Source organism: Mustela erminea, chromosome 13 (assembly GCF_009829155.1).
Source record: "Mustela erminea isolate mMusErm1 chromosome 13, mMusErm1.Pri, whole genome shotgun sequence".
Taxonomy (NCBI): domain Eukaryota; kingdom Metazoa; phylum Chordata; class Mammalia; order Carnivora; family Mustelidae; genus Mustela; species Mustela erminea.
This window is the reverse complement of record NC_045626.1, coordinates 66,191,225-66,213,488: the sequence shown is the minus strand read 5'-3', so window position 1 is coordinate 66,213,488 and position 22,264 is coordinate 66,191,225. Positions and strand designations below refer to the sequence as shown.

General features: G+C 43.7%; 3 protein-coding genes across 8 annotated transcripts in view; all 3 read left to right on the top strand.

Moving 5' to 3' along the window:
* The window catches only part of LOC116571641 (immunoglobulin lambda-1 light chain-like), a 1,068,967-nt gene that overhangs the window by 438,433 nt on the left and 608,270 nt on the right, over positions 1-22,264 (top strand). The window lies entirely within an intron of this gene.
* Positions 1-22,264, top strand: part of LOC116571638 (immunoglobulin lambda-1 light chain-like) — a 1,139,351-nt gene that overhangs the window by 537,663 nt on the left and 579,424 nt on the right. The window lies entirely within an intron of this gene.
* On the top strand, positions 19,626-21,367 carry LOC116571637 (methylsterol monooxygenase 1). The gene has a single exon (XM_032309735.1). It carries the CDS (start codon positions 19,668-19,670, stop codon positions 20,547-20,549), a length of 882 nt encoding a protein of 293 aa, XP_032165626.1. The 5' UTR covers positions 19,626-19,667; the 3' UTR covers positions 20,550-21,367.

Below are 22,264 nucleotides of genomic sequence, written 5' to 3'. Positions count from 1 at the left end.
TGAGGAACAGGAGGCGTTGGCCTAGCCTGTGCTGGACTCCCGGAAGGCTTTCTGGCGGGGTTGGGATGAGACCACTCACAATCCAGGGCCATGCCCAGGGGTTGGCCCTGCAGACATCTAGTGCCCAAAGTGATTTTGCCAGGCATTTTCCGGCTAATTCTCATGAGCGTTCTGCCCAAACCAATCCTGGTTTGGGCAGAACGCTCGTGAGAATTGGCCGTCGTTGGGCAGCCCTGCTGCCTGCCCTGTACACCACAGCTGAGGTCCCTTCCTCACTCGGGGCATGTCGCAGCCACCCGGAAGAAGTGCCAAGATGACATGGCCCAGCCAGGGGACCCGGCACAGGGGAGCTTTCCCAGGCAGAGTTGAGGGAGGGGTTGTGGCCGGACGTCCGTCTCCAATTGTTTGGACCTCCAGGGCACCCAAGGATGGGGCCAGCCTCAGTGGGGGCAAAAAATTTCCCTGCTCTGAGACTTTTCCGCAGCTCCAAGGGGCACCGTCTGCTCCGGGGTGGTAGGGGGAGTCATGGCGTGGGACTCGGGGTTCCCCAGTTGGAGGCCCCAAGGGACAGGACTCGGGACATGGAAGGCTGAGAAAGCAGGCGAGGGTTCATGCCCAGGCCTCAGACCTGGCAGGCCCCATCGGCCAGCGCCAGGGAGGGGAGCCCCAGAGGCTGAGGAGCAGGAGACATTGGCCTCGACTGTGCTGGACTCCTGAAGGATTTTCTGGCAAGGTTCAGACGCAACCACTCGTGATCCCAGGCCAGCCCAAGAGGCAGCCCTTCAGACGTGTGGTGCCCAAAGCAATTTCACTGGGCATTTTCTGGCCAATTCTCATGAGCGTTCTGCCCCACTGATCCCAGTTGGGGCAGGACACTTGTGAGACTTGGCTGGCATTGGGCAACCCTGAGGACAGCCCTGTCCCCCTTGGCCAAGGAATCTTTCTGGCTTGGGACATGTTGCGGCCATCCAGAAAACACGCCAAGACGATGTGGCCCAGCTGGGTCCCTGGTGCAGGGGAGATTTCCTGTAGCAGAGTAGCAGAGTTGACAGAGGGTTGTGGTCGGGCATCCGACTTTGATTGTTTGGACTGCCAGGGTGTCCAAGGCTGCCATGGGCCTCAGTGGGGGCATGAAAGTTTCCATGGCTCTGAGGCTTTCTGCAGCAAAGAAAGGTACCGTTTGTGCTGGGACAGTAGGGGAAGTCGTGGCACGGGACTCGGGGTTCCCCAGCTGGAGGCCCCGAGGGACAGTACCCTGGACAGGGAAGGCTGAGAAAGCAGGCAAGGGTTCGTGTCCGGGTCTCAGGGCGGGCCGGGCCACATCGGACAACACCAGGTAGGGGACTCTCGGAGGCTGAGGAAGAGGAGGTGTCGGCCTTGCCTGTGCCACACTCTCAGAGAGCTTTCTGGCGGGGTTCGGACGCGACCATTTGCCATCCCATACCAGGCCCAGCGGGTGGCCCTGCAGACGAGTGGCACATGAAGTGAGTTCTCTGGGTGTTTTCTGGCCAATTCTCCAGAGCGTTCTGGCCATCCCAGGATTGGTTTGGGCAGAACGCTTGTGAGAATTGGCCGGCATTGAACAGACCTGCAGAATGCCCTGTCCCCTGTGGCTGAGTACCCAAGGGACAGAACCCTGGACACGGAAGGCTGAGAAAGCAGTGAGGGTTCGTGCCTGGGCCTCGGGGCGGGCCAAGCCCCATCAGCCAGCGCCAGGGAGGGGACACCCGGAGGCTGAGGAGCAGGAGGCTTCAGCCTTGCCTACACCTGTCTCCCAGAGCACTTTTTGGAAAAAATGTCTCTCTCACCGAAGGCTCGTAAGCAGTTCCAAAAGGCAACGTTTGTGCCAGGGTTTTGGGGGGACTCGTGGCGCACGACTCAGAGCTCAGAGTTTCCCAGTTGGGGGCCCCGAGGGACAGGACCCTGGAAATAGAAGGTTGAGAAAGGAGGCGAGGGTTCATGCCTGGGCCTCAGGGCAGGCCCGGTGCCATCTGCCAGCACCAGGGAGGGTCCCCCGAAGGATGAGGAGCAGGAGGCATTGGCGTCACCCGCACCTGACTCCCAGAGGGGTTTCTGGTGGGGTTCGGACATGACCACTTGGGATCCTGGGCCCAGACCAGGGGTGCAGCTCTTTAGACCTGCAGTGCCCGAAGCAAGGTTCACTGGGCATTTTTCCGGCCAATTTTTCACATGCATCTGCCCAAAATCATGATCATTTGGGGTATAACGCTCATGAGATAGGCCTTCGTTGGGCAGGGCCCTGTGGGACCGCCCTGGTCCTCCCGTGGCTGCAGGTCCCCTTTTCTTCCTGCTCGGGCATGTCGCAACCAGTCAGAAGACGCACCTTATATGTGGCCCACTGGGGGGCCCCGGCGCAAGGGAGATTTCCTGGAATAGAGTTGAGGGAGGTGTTTGTAGGCCAGGTGTTCGCCTTCCAAATTTTCAGGCCACTGGGCGCCTGGACGTTGTGGATGGCCTCTGTGGGTTTATGAAAGTTCTCTCATTCTGAGGCTTTTCCACACCTCCAAAAGCGACCACTTCCACTTGAGTGGCATTTGGACTCATGGGGAGTGGCGTAGAAAGCCCAATATTGAGGGACAGTGCCAGTGTGGCTTTAGACCTGTGGAGGGTTTGGGAGTTGATTTAGGGTGTGTGGAAGGCTCAGCAGGGCCGATCCAGGCTACTGGAGGGCATGGTGTGCTGTGGTCATACAGAGCATGGTAAGGGTGCAATGCCTCTTGCCACCACTGGAGGCATCAGCGAGCTGCTGTGGCAAACACACCAGAGTAGGACTCTGTGCAACCTGCTGGCTCTGAGAGCAGTGGAGGGGCGCTGGGTGAGAGATCCTGAAACATGAGGCACTGCAGCTTGTTTTTACAGGACAGAGTGTTGAGCTGAAGACTGTTTCCCCAGGCTCAAGAGTAGTGGTAAGAATTGCTGGAACCAGGCCCCCACTCAGTCAGCGCTGTGTCCCGTTGCCCCAGGTTGGATGGGAATGTGCTGTCAGGATGGTTCGGGAGGGTCGTCCCGGTTGGGGTCTGGAGGCGGGGGAACCAAACTCAACCCATGGTACCTTTGGAACTGAGGACGTGAGTGTCTGTCTGTACGAATCTATTTGCTTCTCCCAAAAGGACAAGGGCATTGGCTGGCTTTAGAAAGAAGTGAATGACCACTTAAGAAACAAGCATGTGTCTCTCCTTCTCCCAGGAATCGGAGCAGGTGTGTAGGCTTTAGGTGGGAGGCGCCTACATATCTGCACCTGAGAACCCTTCTTCACTCTGGCTCCATGAGACCTGAAGTTTGGAAATCAGCATCTGAGTCCGTCATGCAGCTTATCACAGGACATCAACATTCAGAGAAAAGAGCAGGCCCATGGGGCACAGTGGCACATCCATGCCAGCATGGGAGGCAAAACTTATCTTTCACCCCAAACATCCTGCGTTTTCTCTCTTCTCTAGTGGAGCCAAAAAGTCACATGAACACAGCTGTCAGCAATGGAGAGTGGATGCTAGGGTTCCTGAGTTTCCCTACAGGGAGCACCTGGCAGGGGATCTCATTTTCTCTGCTTATTTCTGGCCCACAAATGTATTTGGAACATCTCTTTCCTAGGCAATCCCTTGGATTCGAAAAGGGAAGATGAGATGGACTCAGTGTGTGTTTGGGACCTAGAATGTGTTCCTTCATCTAACAGTGTTGATTCCATGGGCGCTAGACTGTGGTGAAATGGCTGGCATCTAGAGTGAGGTGGCTGTTTATGGTCAGAGAGAGGCTTGGAGGATGGCTTCTCCTTTGTCCAAGGGGATGGGTCCTAATGGATTTGTCTTTTGTATCAAAGAGTTCAAATGAGGGTAGAGGGAACATTCAAAAGGATTCCAAGGAGCCTCGGACGATTGAAAAGCAAAGCTTGACTTTCTAGTTTCACTCAGTGGACCATCTAGAGAGTTGGGCATGGCATCTTTTCTCTGCAGTTTCATGGGTGGTGGAGTCAGAAGGAGAGTCTTTGGGAATTCCACTGGATAGAGGCATTCTGATGGCATCCCAAGGCATGGCGTCAGGAACCCTGGGGTGAATTTCTGGGGCTGCTTCCCAGACGTTGGCTGAGTCATGTTATCCCCTAGTTTTTCTGTTTCCTCCTTAGGAAATTGCTGACAGGGAATGTTCTGCTTCCTGCAGAACACTCCTGCACTGTCGGTGGGCTTGCGGGTTGTTGCAGCCACTCTGGAAAAGAGAATGATGTTTCCTCCAAAAGCTAAGAACTGACCAACCATAGGATCCAGCAGTTGCCCTCCTAGGTATTTCCCTGAAGGGCACAAAAATGCACATTCGATAGGGTACAAGCATCATGACATTGACACTAGCATTATCAACCATAGCAACAGTGGAGGGAGTCCCAATGTCCATTTGCTGATGAGCGATATGTACATTTATATCTATCTACCTATCTACCTAGATATATGAACGTAGATATCTAATATCCCACATATTCTTAATGGAACAGGAGCCAAGTTCTGAAAGAATGAAACCTTACCATTTGCAAGGATGTGGATAGATCTAGAGTAGATTTAGCTAAGTGAAACCAGTAAGAAATGACCAATAGCCTATAATTTGACTTCCAAGGAATTTCAGAAAGAAAACATGAACATAGTGAGGGGAGAAAGATAGGTCAATGAGGAAAGAGACTCAAACATAGAGCACCAACTGAGGGTGGCTAGAGAGTAGGGGTGTGGAGGGGAAGGGTTCAATGGGTGACGGCTATTAGGGAGGGTCCTCGTTGTGATGAGCTCTGGGTGTTCTGTGCAGGTGAAAAATCATGATATCCTATTCCTGAAGCAAAGGAATGAACACTGCCTGGAAACAAATTGAAATTGAAGTCAAGGAAAGAGATAAGAAGACCATGTTCTACTTCATGAAGAGTGAGGTAAAAATGGAATGATTTTCACTCTCTTGTTCTCTTGATGATGATCTTCAAACACACTGTGGTAGGATACACTAGTTTTTGTTTGCATAAGGAGCCCTCAGAAGGCTGCCAGGAAGATTCAGATGTCAGAGCATGTCCATGTTCCATGTATACGTCCTTCCAGTTTTCCCAGGTACAAAGGTAAGTGGAGAGAAATAGGGCAGAAGAGGAAAGGAGGTGTTAAGCAGTCAGGAGGTAGCCTTCCCCCTTTCTCAAGAAAGCCTTGGGCCGATGTCAATTGAGAAGAAGGAGGGGGGATCCCAGAGCTTTGCCACAGACAGGGGAGTTCTATGTCTCCCTAGAGCTGACAGGGGTACCTGAGGAGAGCTGAGATAGGGGTGTGGCAGGCCCAAACTTCTTGGAGGTGGGTTCCCCGAAGAGCCGAGTTGAGGATGGTGGTCAGGTGGCGCATCAGGCTCCAGGGGGCTGCAGAATGTGGGAGAGTACTCATGGGGACATGCATTTTTTCACTGGCTCTGACGGCCCCGTGCAGCTCCAAATGGACTGGTTACCTGCTGGGTGGCAGGCGGACTCCTAAGGTATGACTCCTGGGTTCCCAAGCCAGAGAGTTTGCGTGACAGGCCCCTGTAGAAAGAAATGTGAAAACGCAATTTAGGATTAGGGTTATGGCTTTGGGGAATGGCTGCTCCAATCTGCCGGTGCCAAATGCAGGCTCCACTCCGGGTTGAGTTGAGGAAATGCATCCTGCAGTGTGGCAGAATCTGAGTTTCTGGCCAGGGGACCGCTGATGGTGGGGCTGGTTTGGAAGGGAGACCAGGTTAGTTCCACTCCAAAGATCGTGATCAATTTGGGCAGGATGCTCGTGAGAATAGGCTGCATTGGGCGGCCCTGTGGACCATCCTGTCCCCCGAGGCTGAAGGCCCTTTCTCCCTAGGGGCATGTCTCGGCCACCCGGAAAACACTGAGACGTCGAGCCCCCCCCCCCCCGGGGACCCCAGCACAGGGGAGTTTTTCCAGAGAAGAGTTGAGGGAGAGGTTGTGGCCAGGCATCTGCCTCCAATGTTTCAGGACACTGGGGTGCCAAAGGTTGGGGCTGGCCTCCGTGGAGGCACGAGGGTTTCTCTGGCTCCAAGGCTTTTCTGCAGCTCTGAAAGGCACCGTTTCTGTTGAGGTGGCAGGTGGACCTGTGGCACAAGACTCAGGGTTCCCCAGTTGGTGGGACTGAAGGACAGGACCCTGGAAAAGGAAGGCTGAGAAAGCAGGTGAGGGTTCGGGCCCAGGCCTTGGAGCAGGGCAGACCTCATCGGCCAGCACCAGGGAGGGGAACCCCAGAGGCTGAGGAGCAGGAAGTGTCAGCCTCGACTGCACCTGACTCATGGAGGGCTTTCTGGCAGCATTCGAGCCGTGACCACTTGGGATCCTGGGCCAGGCCCAGAGGGTGGTCCTGCAGACATGTGGTGCCTGAAGCGAGTTCACCAGCCATTTTCCGGCCAATTCTCTCGAGCGTTCTGCCCAAATTGCGATCAGGCTAGGCCTGGGCAGAGGGACAGGGCAGGCCCTATCTGCCAGCACCAGGGAGGGGACCCCCGGAGCTAACGAGCAGGAGCCATTGGCCTCACCTGCACCTGACTCACGGAGGGCTCTCTGGCAGCGTTCAAAACAATGGCAACCACTCAGGATCCCGGGCCAATGCAGGGGGTGGCCCTGCAGACATACGGTGCTCTAAACAAGAAGAAATTTTTGAAGTCTGATTATACTCACTAATTTTTCTATACTGATCATACTCACTAATTTAATGGTAATTCCTTCTTTACACAATTTCTGCTGTGAAAGTTTTCCTAGGAAATCTGTACTTTCAAAGAGTGGGGGAACCTGTACCTCTCCTGCAGGGTTAGCTTTAGTCTCCATGTTACACAGAACTTTCCATGACCTGCAGATTTTATCACTCAAACATTGCCACCTTTGATCACCTTCATCTGTTTCCCGCCACCCCACCCCCAAATTCCCTGAATCTGGCAACCACCAATTTGTTTTCAGTAAGTATGTGTTCATTATGTTTTTGTTTTCATGTGGAATGGACATGAAAGCATCTGGTGTTTGTCATTCTGTGTCTAAGTTACTTAGCATAATGTTCTCAAGGTTTATGTTTCCATGTCTGGTTATTGTGAACAATGCTCCAGTGAACTTCAGAATGCATCTCTTTTTTTGAGGGAGTGTTTTTGTGTTCTCCAAAAAATATTCGAAAGAGTAATTACTGGGTCTTGTGGTAGTTGTGTTTATTATTTTCAGGAACCTCCATACTGTTTGCCACTGTGGCTGCACCAATGTACATTCCCACCAACAGCCCATAGGGTCCCCTCATCTACACATGCTTGACCACACCTGGTGTCTGTCTCTGGGACAATTGCTGTTCCAACAGTTGTGACAGCTGACGCCTATATACTTATAGTCCCCTGATGACGATTAGTGATGTTGTACACCTTTTTCTGTGTCTGTTGGCCACATGTATGTTATCATTAGAAAGGATCTATTCACATATTCTCCCCATTTTTTATTTTGTTTTTGTTTAGATTTATATGTGTGTTTTGTGTATTTTGGATATTAACCTCTTCTCACACATATGATTTACAGATTTTTTTTTTGTCATTGGGTAAGTTGCCTTTTAAGTTTTTGATGGTTTCTTTTGCTGTGAAGAGATCTCAGTTTGATGTCATTCCACTTGCTTATTTTTGCCTTTGTTTCCTTTGCTTTTGGTGTCTGATATGAAGACTTTGCCAAAACCAATGTTGAGAAACTTACTACCTGTGTTTTTTTCTTGTAGGTTTATGGATTCAGGTCTTATGTTCAAGTCATTCATCTGTTTAAAATTTCTGTGTGCGGTGTTGTTATCTAGTTACATTCTTTTGCATATAGTGTCCGGTGTTCTCAGTATCGTTCACTGAAGAGACAGTCCTCTCCGCATTGTACATTTTTTTCTCCTGTGTTGTAAGTTAAGACCATATATGTGTGGGTTAGTTTCTGAGTTTTCTATTTTGTTCTATTCTATTCTCTGTGTGTGTTTTTATGCCAGTACCATACTGTTTTGATAATCATAATTTTGTATTCTAGCTTGAAATATGGGAGTGTGGAGACTGCAGCTTTCTTTCTCCAGATTGCTCTGGGTATTTGGGGTCTTTTGTGAAATCATATGAGTTTTAGAACTGTCTTCTATTTCTTTGAATAATGTCACTGGGATTCGGATAGGGATTTCATCACATCTGTAGATTGCTTTGGGTATGATGAACATGTTAACATTGTTAATTTTTCCAGTTAATGAGCATGGCATATGCTCCTGTTTATTTGAGTCATCTTCCATTTCTTTAACCCACACATTCCTCCCCACCCCAACACACACATACACTCCCTTTATTTTCCACCATGTGTTCAGGGTACCAGGCCTTTCTTATTCTTGGTTACTCTTATTCCTTGATATTTTTTTCTCCATGCAATTGTAAATGGCATTGATTTCTTAGTTTCTCTTTGTGAAAGTTTTTCTTCAGTATATAGAAACACAACAAGTTGGGGTACCTGGGTGGCTCCGTTGGTGAAGCGTTTGCCTTCAGGTCAGGTCATGTCTTGGGATGGAGCCCTTAATCAGTCTCCCTGCTCAGTGGGGAAACTGCTTTTCTCTCTCCCTCTGCTGCTCCCCCTGCTTGTGCTCATGCTTCCTCTATCAAATAAATAAAATCTTTTAAAAGAAGAAATGCAACAGGTCTCTGTATGCCAACTTTGTATCCTGCAGCTTTACTGAATTTGTTTTCTCTAACAGATTTTTGGTGGAATCTTTATAGATTTCTCTATATAGTATCATGTCATCTGCAAATAGTGACTGTTTATTTTCGTATTTGGATTTCACATTAATTTTTGTATAAATGTTTTGTCTAGGACTTTCAGTGCTATGTTGAATGAAAGTGGTGAGAGTGGGCATCTATCTTTGTCTTGTTCTTGATCTTAGTGGAAAAGTTCTCAGATTTTCACTCTTGAGTATGGTGTCAGCTATGGGCTTTTCATATAGGGCCTTTAAAAAAAAAAAAAAATATATATATATATATATATATATATATATATATATATATATATTTAATTTCTTTTCAGTGTTCCAGAATTCAATGTTTATACACCACACCCAGTGCTCCATGCAACATATAGAGCCTTTATTGTGTGGAGGTATGTTCCCCCAATACCCAGATGGTTTAGGGTTTTATCATAAATACATATTTAATCTTGTAAGAAGTTCTTTCTGCATCTATTGTAACAATCATATAATTTTATCTTTTATTTTGTTAAGGTGGTGTATCCCATTGGTGGATGTGCAGATGTGGAATCGTCCTTGCATCACTGGAATAAATCCCACTGGATCATGTTGTGTGATTCTCCTGATGTATTGTTGAATTCTGCTTGTTGATTAATTTCTTGAGGATTTTGACATCTATGTTCATGAGGGATATTGGCGTTTCCTTTTCTTGTAGTGTTTCTTGAATCCTTTTCTTGAATTTTTGGCACTGGACATCTGTTTCTTGGGTGGTTTCTGATCATCAAATCAATCTTTTTACTTGTGATCAGTATGTTCAGATTTTTTTTCCTTTCATGGTTCAATCTTTCTAGGTTGTTGGTAGGGACTTATCCATTTCTTCTAGGTTGTCCAGTGTATTGGCTTCTACTTGCTCATAGTACTCTTATGATCTTTTGTATTTTTGTGATATTCATTGTCATGGATCATCTTTTGTTCCTTTATTTAAAGTTTCTCATTTTTTTTAATTTAAATTCAAGGAGGCAAGAAATAATACATCATTATTTTTAATGTAATGTTCAATGATTCATTATTAATGATTTAATTAATTCAATGATTCATAAAGTATAACAGCCAGTGCTTATCACCACACATGCCCTCTTTAATGCCCATCACCCAGTTATCCATTCCTCCACCGACTTCCCTTTCTGCAACCCTCAATTTGTTTCCCAGAGTCAAGAGTCTTATATGCTTTTTCTCCCTCTCAGATATCTTCCCATTCAGGTTTCCCACCCTGTCCCTATGACCCTCTGTGTTATTCCTTATATTTCACATATGAGTGAAATTGTATGATAACTGTCTTTTTCTGCTTGACTTATTTCACTTAGCATAATCCCCTCCAGTTCCATCCATGTCAATGCAAATGGTAAGTATTCATCGTTTCTGATGGCTGAGCAATATTCCGTTGTATATATGAGCCACATCTTCTTTTTCTTTAAAGGATTTTATTTACTTATTTGACAGAAAGAGAGAGAGAGATCACAAGTAGGCAGAGAGGCAGCCAGGGAGAGAGGGGGAAGCAGGCTCCCCAGTTAGCAGAGAGCCCTATGCATGCTCGATCCCAGGAATCTGAGATCATGACCTGAGCCAAAGGCAGAGGCCTAACCCACTGAGTCACCCAGGGGCCCCTGAACCACATCTTCTTAATACATTGATCTGTTGAAGGACATCTCAGCTCCTTCCACAGTTTGGCTATTGTGGACATTGCTGCTATGAACACTGGGGTGCATGTGCCTCTTCATTTTACCAAATATGTATGGTAAATACCCAAGAGTGCAATTGGTGGGTCACAGGGTAGCTTTATTTTTACTGTCTTGAGGAAACTCCATACTGTTTTTCAGAGTGACTACCAGCTTGCATTCCAACCAACAGTGTAAGAAGGTTCCCTCTTACACTGTTGTGTAAGATGTTTCACATCCTTACCAACATTTGTTGTTCCCTGTCTTTTAATTTTTGCCATTCTAACTGGTGTAAGGTGGTGTCTCATTGTGGTTTTGATTTTATTTCCCTGATGACAAGTGATGTGGAGAATGTTTTCATGTGTTTGTTAGCCATTTGTAAGTCTTTTTTGGAGAAGTGTTTTTTATGTCTTCTGCCCATTTCTTGAGTGGACTCTTTGTTTTTTGGGTGTTGAGTTTGAGAAATTCTGTGTAAATCTTGGATACCAGACCTTTAACGGTAATAGCATTTGCAAATATCTTCTCCCATTCTACAGGTTGCCTTTTAGTTTTATTGATTGTTTCCAAGCTTTTCATCTTGATGAAGTACCAAAAGTTTATTTTTGCTTTTGTTTCCCTTGCCTATAGAGACGTGTCTTGAAAGAAGTTGCTGTGCTGGAGGTTGAAGAGATTGCTGCCTGTGTTCTCTAGGATTTTGGTGTGAGACAGGAATTAATCATCTTTCTTTCCCTATTGTATTTGAGCCCTCTCTCTTTCTTGGTAAGTCTAGCTAAATGTTTGTTAGTTTTCTTTATCTTTCCAACAAAGGCAGCTCTCATTTTCATTGATCTTTTGTCTTTTTAGTCACAATTGTATTTATTTTTACATTCCTTTTCAGCCTGACCTGCCCTCCCCTCAGTCTTCCTCAGGGAAGATCTTCTCACTTCATGAGCTGACAGCTCTGAACTTAAAAACGAATATTGTTTTATATTTCTCAATGCCTTAGTTCATCCATGGCATGTCTTTCAAAACTGTCAGTGGGTTTTTAGCAGTCCTGGAGGGCTGCCTGCTCAAGGAGGGGATGACCTGGGAGGGGCAGCCCTCCTTCCCATCTCCCTCAGCATGTCCCTGAGCCCTGGAGCCATCTGTCCCACTGAGGGTTGAGGGACCCAAGACAGCCCATCTTGAGCCCAGACTATGTCAGCTGTGTAGACTGATGTGTACCAGTAGTGGTGGGAAGCTGGCATGGACCAGGTGCAGGCAATTTCTCCTCTTTTCTTCTTCCCTTCCTGCCCAGAGGTAGCTCAGAACAGACTTCAAGCCCTGTATCTCAAGATCCCTGGGCTCCCTGCATTCAGCTGGTGACCTTAGTGGTTTCCTGTTGCTTCTGCCTCCCATACCTACTCCCACGGCCGTTCCTGGATCAGGGGAGGGATCAAACCCTGTCTGTACTTGGTCCTCTTCCTGTCCCACACCAAGCCCACCCACATTTGTCTTCCAGGTATGTGCTTGTAAGCAAGCCCATCCACAGGAACTTATCAGACAAAGAGATACAGGTAATGACCACTGAAGTGGAGATCCAGAGTATATAACAAACCTGCTCTGAAACTTGTCCCATACTCTATGACAACCTCACACAAAAACAGAAACAATAATAGCTTTCTGGACAGTGAAGTGACATCTGTCTCTACTTACACTCTTGAAAGCATAGGTGCTGACCCCAGATGGAAAGGAACCATGGCTCCTGTGGGCTACAATTAACAGGAAAAGTATAAGAATTCAGTGAAATTTGAATTCCAGGCATAGAGCGAATAATTATTGTACAGTAAATACTTTCAAGTAAGTCTTATGAACATTGCATAGCAAAAGCTTTTTCAAATAGTTTACTGAAGAAAAAACTTTTTTATTGTTCATTTTAATTCAGGTAGAGTTAACATACAGTGGTGTATTAGTTTCAGGTGTACAATATAGTGATACAGTGATTCTAGATATTACTCAGCGGTCATCAAGAAAAGTGTACTCTTAGTCCCTGTCATCTATTTCACTCATCCCTCCATCCACTTCCACTCTGGCAACCACAGAGTCAGTATTTTGTTTTGTATCTTCTTTCTCCTTTATTTTTGTATGTTCGTTTCTTAAATTCCATAGAAGAGTGACATCAAAAGGCATTTGTCTTTCTCCGACTGATGGATTTCACTTAGGATAGTACTCTCTGGCTCCATCCATGTATCTACAAATGACAATATTTCATTCTTTTTATGGCTGAGTAATTTTCCACTGTGTGTGTGTGTGTGTGTGTGTGTGTGTGTACATGTATCATCTCAGTTATCAAATTATCCAGAAATACTTGGATTGCTTCCATATTGTAATATTGTAAATATTGCAAGAAACATAGGGGCACATGTATCCTTTTGAATTATTGTTCTCATATTCTTTGGGTAAACACCTGGTAGTGTGATTGCTGGATCATAAGGTAGTTCTATATTTAACGTTTTGAGGAACAGTCATACTGTTTTCCACAGTGGCTGCAACAACTTGCATTCCCACCAACAGTGCAAGAGGGTTCCCTTTTATCCACATCCTCCCAATATCTGTTTTCTTTTGCTGGTGCTGTTAGCCATTCTGATAGTGTGTGGTAATATCTCATGGAACTTTTCATTTGGATTTTCCTGTTGATGGTTGATGGTGAACATCTTTTCACGTGACTGTGGGCCATCTGTATTTCTTTTTTGGAGAAATGTCTGCTCATGTCTTCTATTTTTTAACTGGATTATTTGTTTTTTGGGTGTTGCATTGTATCAGTTCTACATATTTTGGACACTACTCTTTTATTGCATATGATATTTGCAAACATCTTCTCCCATTAAGTAGGTTGTCTTCTATTTATTACATTTTCATTGTTCTTCTGTTGTGTGGTAAGTTTTTATATTGATGTAGTTCCAGTAGTTTATTTTTGCTTTTGTTTCCTTTGCCTTAGGAGGCGTATCTAGAAAATGTATGGTTCATGTCAGAGAAGTTACTGTCTGTGCCCTCTTGTAGGATTTTTATGATTTCAGGTCTCACATTGAGGTCTTGAAACTCTTTTGAGTTTATTTGTCCATCTGGTGTAAGAAAGCAGTCTAATTGCAATCTTTTGTGCATAGCTGTCCAGTTTTCCCAACACCATTTGTTGTAGAGACTGTACTTTTCCCTTTTAATATTTTTGCCTATTTTGCAGAAGATTAATTGGGCATGTGATTGTGGGTTTATGTCTGCGCTTCTATTCTGCTCCCTTGGTCACTGTGTGTATTTCTGTGCCAGTCCCATACTGTTAGGATCATTGTAGCTTTGTAGTATAATTTGAAATATGGAATTGTGACTCCTCCAGCTTTGTTTTTCTTCATAACATTGTATTCGTTATTCAGTATCTTTTGTGATTCCATACAAATTTTGAAGGTAGTTTCTTTGAGTTCTTTCATTTTTTTTAATTTAAATTCAATTAGCCAACTTACCATACATCATTAGTTTCAGATGTAGTGTTAAATAACATATCAGATGTGTATAACACCAAGTGCTCATTGCATCACATGCCCTCCTTAATTCCCATCACCCAGTTACCAACCCGCCCCATCCAGCAACCCTCAGTTTGTTGCTATACTTAAGAGTCTATCATGGTTTTTTTATCATCTCTGATGCCTTGCCATTCTGTTCCCCCTTCCTTTCCCTATGGTTCTCTGCCCTGTTTCTGATATTTCACATATGAGTGAAACCATATGATAATTGTGTTTCTTTCATTGACATAGTTTACTCAGCATAATATCTTCGAGACCCATCCAGGTTGATGTGATGATAAGTATTCATCCTTTCTGATAGCTGAGTAATATTCCATTGAATATACGAACCACATCTTCTTTTTTTTAATTTTTTATTTTTTATAAACATATATTTTTATCCCCAGGGGTACAGGTCTGTGAATCACCAGGTTTACACACTTCACAGCACTCACCAAAGCACACACCCTCCCCAATGTCCATAATCCCACCCCCTTCTCCCAAGCCCCCTCCCCCCAGCAACCCTCAGTTTGTTTTGTGAGATTAAGAGTCACTTATGGTTTGTCTCCCTCCCAATCCCATCTTGTTTCATTTATTCTTCTTCTACCCACTTAAGCCCCATGTTGCATCACCACTTCCTCATATCAGGGAGATCATATGATAGTTGTCTTTCTCTGCTTGACTTATTTCGCTAAACATGATGCTCTAGTTCCATCCACGTTGTCGCAAATGGCAAGATTTCATTTCTTTTGATGGCTGCATAGTATTCCATTGTGTATATATACCACATCTTCTTTATCTGTTCATCTGTTGGTGGACATCTAGGTTCTTTCCATAGTTTGGCTAATGTGGACATTGCTGCTATAAACATTCGGGTGCACGTGCCCCTTTGGATCACTACGTTTGTATCTTTAGGGTAAATACCCAATAGTGCAATTGCTGGGTCATAGGGCAGTTCTATTTTCAACATTTTGAGGAACCTCCATGCTGTTTTCCAGAGTGGCTGCACCAGCTTGCATTCCCACCAACAGTGTAGGAGGGTTCCCCTTTCTCCGCATCCTCGCCAGCATCTGTCATTTCCTGACTTGTTGATTTTAATTTTTTTTATAAAAATTCTGACTGGTGTGAGGTGATATCTCATTGTGATTTTGATTTGTATTTCCCTGATGCCGAGTGATATGGAGCACTTTTTCATGTGTCTGTTGGCCATCTGGATGTCTTCCTTGCAGAAATGTCTGTTCATGTCCTCTGCCCATTTCTTGATTGGATTATTTGTTCTTTGGGTGTTGAGTTTGCTAAGGTCTTTATAGATTTTGGACACTAGTCCTTTATCTGATATGTCGTTTGCAAATATCTTCTCCCATTCTGTCAGTTGTCTTTTGATTTTGTTAACTGTTTCCTTTGCTGTGCAAAAGCTTTTGATCTTGATGAAATCCCAATAGTTCATTTTTGCCCTTGCTTCCCTTGCCTTTGGCGATGTTCCTAGGAAGATGTTGCTGAGGCTGAGGTCGAAGAGGTTGCTGCCTGTGTTCTCCTCAAGGATTTTGATGGATTCCTTTCACACATTGAGGTCCTTCATCCATTTTGAGTCTATTTTTGTGTGTGGTGTAAGGAAATGGTCCAATTTCATTTTTCTGCATGTGGCTGTCCAGTTTTCCCAGCACCATTTATTGAAGAGGCTGTCTTTTGTCCATTGGATATTCTTTCCTGCTTTGTCGAAGATTAGTTGACCATAGAGTTGAGGGTCTATTTCTGGGCTCTCTATTCTGTTCCATTGATCTATGTGTCTGTTTTTGTGCCAGTACCATGCTGTCTTGATGATGACAGCTTTGTAATAGAGCTTGACGTCCGGAATTGTGATGCCACCAACTTTGACTTTCTTTTTCAATATCCCTTTGGCTATTCGAGGTCTTTTCTGGTTCCATATAAATTTTAGAATTATTTGTTCCATTTCTTTGAAAAAGATGGATGGTACTTTGATAGGAATTGCATTAAATGTGTAGATTGCTTTAGGTAGCAGAGACATTTTCACAGTATTTATTCTTCCAATCCAGGAGCATGGAACATTTTTCCATTTCTTTCTGTCTTCCTCAATTTCTTTCATGAGTACTTTATAGTTTTCTGAGTATAGATTCTGTGCCTCTTTGGTTAGGTTTATTCCTAGGTATCTTATGGTTTTGGGTGCAATTGTAAATGGGATTGACTCCTTAATTTCTCTTTCTTCTGTCTTGTTGTTGGTGTAGAGAAATGCAACTGATTTCTGTGCATTGATTTTATATCCTGACACTTGACTGAATTCCTGTACAAGTTCTAGCAGTTTTGGAGTGGAGTCTTTTGGGTTTTCCACATATAGTATCATATCATCTGCGAAGAGTGATAATTTGACTTCTTCTTTGCCGATTTGGATGCCTTTAATTTCCTTTTGTTGTCTGATTGCTGAGGCTAGGACCTCTAGTACTATGTTGAATAGCAGTGGTGATAATGGACATCCCTGCCGTGTTCCTGACCTTAGCGGAAAAGCTTTCAGTTTTTCTCCATTGAGAATGATATTTGCGGTGGGTTTTTCATAGATGGCTTTGATGATATTGAGGTATGTGCCCTCTATCCCTACACTTTGAAGAGTTTTGATCAGGAAGGGATGCTGTACTTTGTCAAATGCTTTTTCAGCATCTATTGAGAGTATCATATGGTTCTTGTTCTTTCTTTTATTGATGTGTTGTATCACATTGACTGATTTGCAGATGTTGAACCAACCTTGCAGCCCTGGAATAAATCCCACTTGGTCGTGGTGAATAATCCTTTTAATGTACTGTTGAATCCTATTGGCTAGTATTTTGGTGAGAATTTTCGCATCTGTGTTCATCAAGGATATTGGTCTATAGCTCTCTTTTTTGATGGGATCCTTGTCTGGTTTTGGGATCAAGGTGATGCTGGCCTCATAAAATGAGTTTGGAAGTTTTCCTTCCATTGCTATTTTTTGGAACAGTTTCAGGAGAATAGGAATTAGTTCTTCTTTAAATGTTTGGTAAAATTCCCCCGGGAAGCCGTCTGGCCCTGGGCTTTTGTTTGTTTGGAGATTTTTAATGACTGTTTCCATCTCCTTACTGGTTATGGGTCTGTTCGGGCTTTCTATTTCTTCCTGGTTCAGCTGTGGTAATTTATATGTTTCTAGGAATGCATCCATTTCTTCCAGATTGTCAAATTTGTTGGCGTAGAGTTGCTCATAGTATGTTCTTATAATAGTTTGTATTTCTTTGGTGTTAGTTGTGATCTCTCCTCTTTCATTCATGATTTTATTTATTTGGGTCCTTTCTATTTTCTTTTTGATAAGTCAGGCCAGGGGGTTATCAATTTTATTAATTCTTTCAAAGAACCATCACCTAGTTTTCTTGATTTGTTCTTTTGTTTTTTTGGTTTCTATTTCATTAATTTCTGCTCTGCTCTTTATGATTTCTCTTTTCCTGCTGGGCTTAGGGTTTCTTTATTGTTATTTCTCCAGCTCCTTTAGGTGTTGGGTTAGGTTGTGTACCTGAGACCTTTCTTGTTTCTTGAGAAAGGCTTGTACCGCTATATATTTTCCTCTCAGGACTGCCTTTGTTGTGTCCCACAGATTCTGAACCATTGTATTTTCATTATCATTTGTTTCCATGATTTTTTTTAATTCTTCTTTAATTTCCCGGTTGACCCATTCATTCTTTAGAAGGATGCTGTTTAGTCTCCATGTATTTGGGTTCTTTCCAGACTTCCTTTTGTGGTTGAGGTCTAGCTTTAGAGCATTGTGGTCTGAAAATATGCAGGGAATGATCCCAATCTTTTCATACCGGTTGAGTCCTGATTTAGGACCGAGGATGTGATCTATTCTGGAGAGTGTTCCATGTGCACTAGAGAAGAATGTGTATTCTGTTGCTTTGGGATGAAATGTTCTGAATATATCTGTGATGTCCATCTGGTCCAGTGTGTCGTTTAAGGCCTTTATTTCCTTGCTGATCTTTTGCTTGGATGATCTGTCCATTTCAGTGAGGGGAGTGTTAAAGTCCCCTACTATTATTGTATTATTGTTGATGTGTTTCTTTGATTTTGTTATTAATTGGTTTGTATAGTTGGCTGCTCCCACGTTGGGGGCATAGATATTTAAAATTGTTAGATCTTCTTGTTGGACAGACCCTTTGAGTATGATATAGTGTTCTTCCTCATCTCTTATTGTAGTCTTTGGCTTAAAATCTAATTGATCTGATACAAGGATTGCCACTCCTGCTTTCTTCTGATGTCCATTAGCATGGTAAATTCTTTTCCACCCCCTCACTTTAAATCTGGAGGTGTCTTCAGGCTTAAAAGGAGTTTCTTGGAGGCAACATATAGATGGGTTTTGTTTTTTTTATCCATTCTGATACCCTGTGTCTTTTGACAGGGGCATTTAGCCCATTAACATTCAGGGTAACTATTGAGAGATATGAATTTAGTGCCATTGTATTGCCTGTTACTGTATATGGTCTCTGTTCCTTTCTGATCTACCACTTGTAGGCTCTCTCTTTGCTTAGAGGACCCCTTTCAATATTTCCTGTAGAGCTGGTTTGGTGTTTGCAAATTCTTTCAGTTTTTGTTTGTCCTGGAAGCTTTTAATCTCTCCTTCTATTTTCAATGATAGCCTAGCTGAATATAGTATTCTTGGCTGCATGTTTTTCTCGTTTAGGGCTCTGAAAATATCATGCCAGCTCTTTCTGGCCTGCCAGGTCTCTGTGGATAAGTCAGCTGCTAATATAATATTTTTACTGTTGTATGTTACAGACTTCTTTTCCCGGGCTGCTTTCAGGATTTTCTCTTTGTCACTGAGACTTGTAAATTTTACTATTAGGTGATGGGGTGTGGGGCTATTCTTATTGATTTTGAGGGGCCTTCTCTGAACCTCCTGAATTTTGATGCTCGTTCCCTTTGCCATATTGGGGAAATTCTCCCCAGTATACCAGTATACCTCCCGTATACCTTCTGCTCCCCTCTCTCTTTCTTCTTCTTCTAGAATCCCAAATATTCTAATGTTGTTTCGTCTTATGGTGTCACTTATCTCTCGAATTCTCCCCTCATGGTCCAGTAGCTGTTTGTCCCTCTTTTGCTCAGCTTCTTTATTCTCTGTCATTTGGTCTTCTATATCACTAATTCTTTCTTCTGCCTCATTTATCCTAGCAGTGAGAGCCTCCATTTTTGATTGCACCTCATTAATAGCTTTTTTGATTTCAACTTGGTTAGATTTTAGTTCTTTTATTTCTCCAGAAAGGGCTTTTATATCTCCTGAGAGGGTTTCTCTAATATCTTCCATGCCTTTTTCAAGCCCGGCTAGAACCTTGAGAATTGTCATTCTGAACTCTAGATCTGACATATTACCAATATCTGTATTGATTAGGTCCCTAGCCTTTGGTACTGCCTCTTGTTCTTTTTTTTGTGTGTGGTGAATTTTTCCGTCTTGTCGTTTTGTCCAGGTAAGAGTATATGAAGGTGCAAGTAAAATACTAAAAGGGTGGCAACAACCCCAGGAAAATATGCTTTAACCAAATCAGAAGAGATCCCAAATTGTGAGGGGGGATAGAGGGGATAAAAAGAGGTTCAAAAAGGAAGAAGGAAAAGAAAAGAAAAGAAAAGAATTTTAAAAAAAGAAAACAAATAAAGAAAAATATAAAAAAGAAAAAATATAGCCCGCGCAGTCGTCCAGAATTCTAAGGCTTTCTGCAGAGATTTGAAAAATGGCAACAAATGAAAGTGTCAGCATCTTTAGTTCAGCATCCTTGGCTGTGGAGTATGTAGATTCACTTTTACCTGAGAACCCTCTACAAGAACCATTTAAAAATGCATGGAACTATATGTTGGATAATTATACAAAGTTCCAGATTGCAACATGGGGATCCTTGATAGTTCATGAGGTCCTTTATTTCTTGTTCTGTTTACCTGGATTTTTGTTTCAATTTATACCTTACATGAAAAAGTATAAAATTCAAAAGGATAAACCAGAAACATGGGAAAACCAGTGGAAATGTTTTAAAGTACTTCTCTTTAATCACTTTTTTATCCAGCTTCCTTTGATCTGTGGAACTTATTATTTTACAGAGTATTTTAATATACCTTATGATTGGGAAAGAATGCCAAGATGGTACCTGCTTTTGGCAAAGTGCTTTGGCTGTGCGGTGATTGAGGATACCTGGCACTATTTCCTGCATAGGCTCTTACACCACAAAAGAATATATAAATATATTCATAAAGTTCATCATGAGTTTCAGGCTCCATTTGGAATGGAAGCTGAATATGCACATCCCTTGGAAACTCTGATTCTTGGAACTGGATTTTTCATTGGAATCATGCTTTTATGTGATCACGTCATTCTCCTTTGGGCATGGGTGACTATTCGTTTGATAGAAACTATTGACGTCCATAGTGGTTATGACATTCCTCTCAACCCTTTAAATCTGATCCCTTTCTATGCTGGTTCTCGGCATCATGATTTCCACCATATGAACTTCATCGGAAACTACGCTTCAACATTTACATGGTGGGATAGAATTTTCGGAACAGACTCTCAATTTGTTGCTTACAATGAAAAGATGAAGAAGATTGAGAAAAAGACTGAATAAGTATCTCATCTAAACCTTCCTGAAGGTACACACTTTTCCTGAATTGAAGCAAGTAGCTAACATTGCTTCTGCAGAGCAGAAATAAACATGTGTCTTGGCTGCTAAATGATACAGAGAACATTAACAACCTTTAATTATCTTCCTAGTGGGAACTTTTTCTACTTTACATAAAAACTGTGTATGTGTAGAAATAAGTAAATAAGTATTTAAGTACGATTTTTCATGAGGAAGTGGTAAAGGCCATGTTGCTAACCTTACAGAAAGGTTTTAAGTAATGGAAGAAGTATTAATCTGTGTCTTTCCCCAGTAATATCATAGGCCTGAAGTTGAAATTGGTCTTTAAAATCTTCTAAATATATAGTGGCCATTTCAGAAACTCTCTTAGTAGGGTGTTGGCCTCGTATTGAACTTAAAACATTTTTTGGAATTGCCTAAACATCAAAGTATCATGGGTTGAACCATATCAATTGACAGCGTGAGTGAGGGTGCCGAAGCAGGAAGAGCCAGCACGGAGAACTTCACTCTTGTCCTGAGCCAGCTGGTTTGGGGTGATTCTCTTTCTTTGAGAAGTCCTTTGGGATTGCACTGTACTACTGGTGTCTATAAATTAAGGCATTTCTGAATTGTAAGTGGAATATTTTAGTCTAAAGGTTTTCGGGTTACTTGAAATTTTTAAAAAATTGAGCTTTATTTCTGCTATTTACCCTTTCATTTTTGTATATCAAGTTTTCATTATACTTAAAAACTGTATCTTGAAACGTGAACTGACTTGCTGTATTTGCACTTTGAACTCTTGAAATAAATGTGATTTTTTTGTCCGATAAAAAAAAAAAAGAAAAGAAAAAATATATATAGTAGATAAACTAGTTAAAAAACGTTAAAAAAAGAAAAGGGTAAAAGTTAAAAAAAAATTTTACCAGAAGGCGAGAAAAAAAAAATGAAAAAGAAAAAAATTAATTAACTGCAAGACTAAAATAAATCACAGGGAGAAAGCCATGAGTTCTGTGCTTTGCTTTCTCCTCCTCTGGAATTCTGCTGCTCTCCTTGGTATTGAAACTGCACTCCTTGGTCGGTGAACTTGGTCTTGGCTGGATTTCTTTTTGATCTTCTTGGGGAGAGGCCTGGTGTAGTGATTCTCAAGTGTCTTTGCCCCAGGTGGAATTGCACCGCCCTTACCAGGGGCCGGGCTGTGTAATCTGCTCGGGTTTGCTTTCGGGAGCTTTTGTTCCCTGAGCGCTTTCCGTAGAGTTCCGGAGGACGGGAATACAAATGGCGGCCTCTTGGTCTCCAGCCCGGAGGAGCCGAGAGCCTGGGGCCCCACTCCTCAGTGCGCCCTCAGAGAACAGCGCCCAGTTACTCCCGTCTGCCTGACCTCCTGCCACGCTCCGAGCTCACCGAGCCTGTGGCTGGTTCAAGGTAACACCGAGCCTGAGCTTACTGTCAGCTCTGTCTCTGTAGCCGGCTTTCCCGTTCCAATACCCGCAAGCTCTGCAACACTCAGACACCCCCGATCCTTCTGTGACCCTGCGGGACCTGAGGCCACACTGACCCCGCATGGGCTTCGTCCCGATTTAGCCTCTGGAGCGATGACCCTCAGCGGAACAGACTTTTAAAAGTCCTGATTTTGTGCGCCGTTGCTCCGCCGCTTGCCGGGAGCCGGCCCCTCCCCCCGGGGTCTATCTGCCCGTCGCTTTGGATTCACGTCTCCGCCAGTC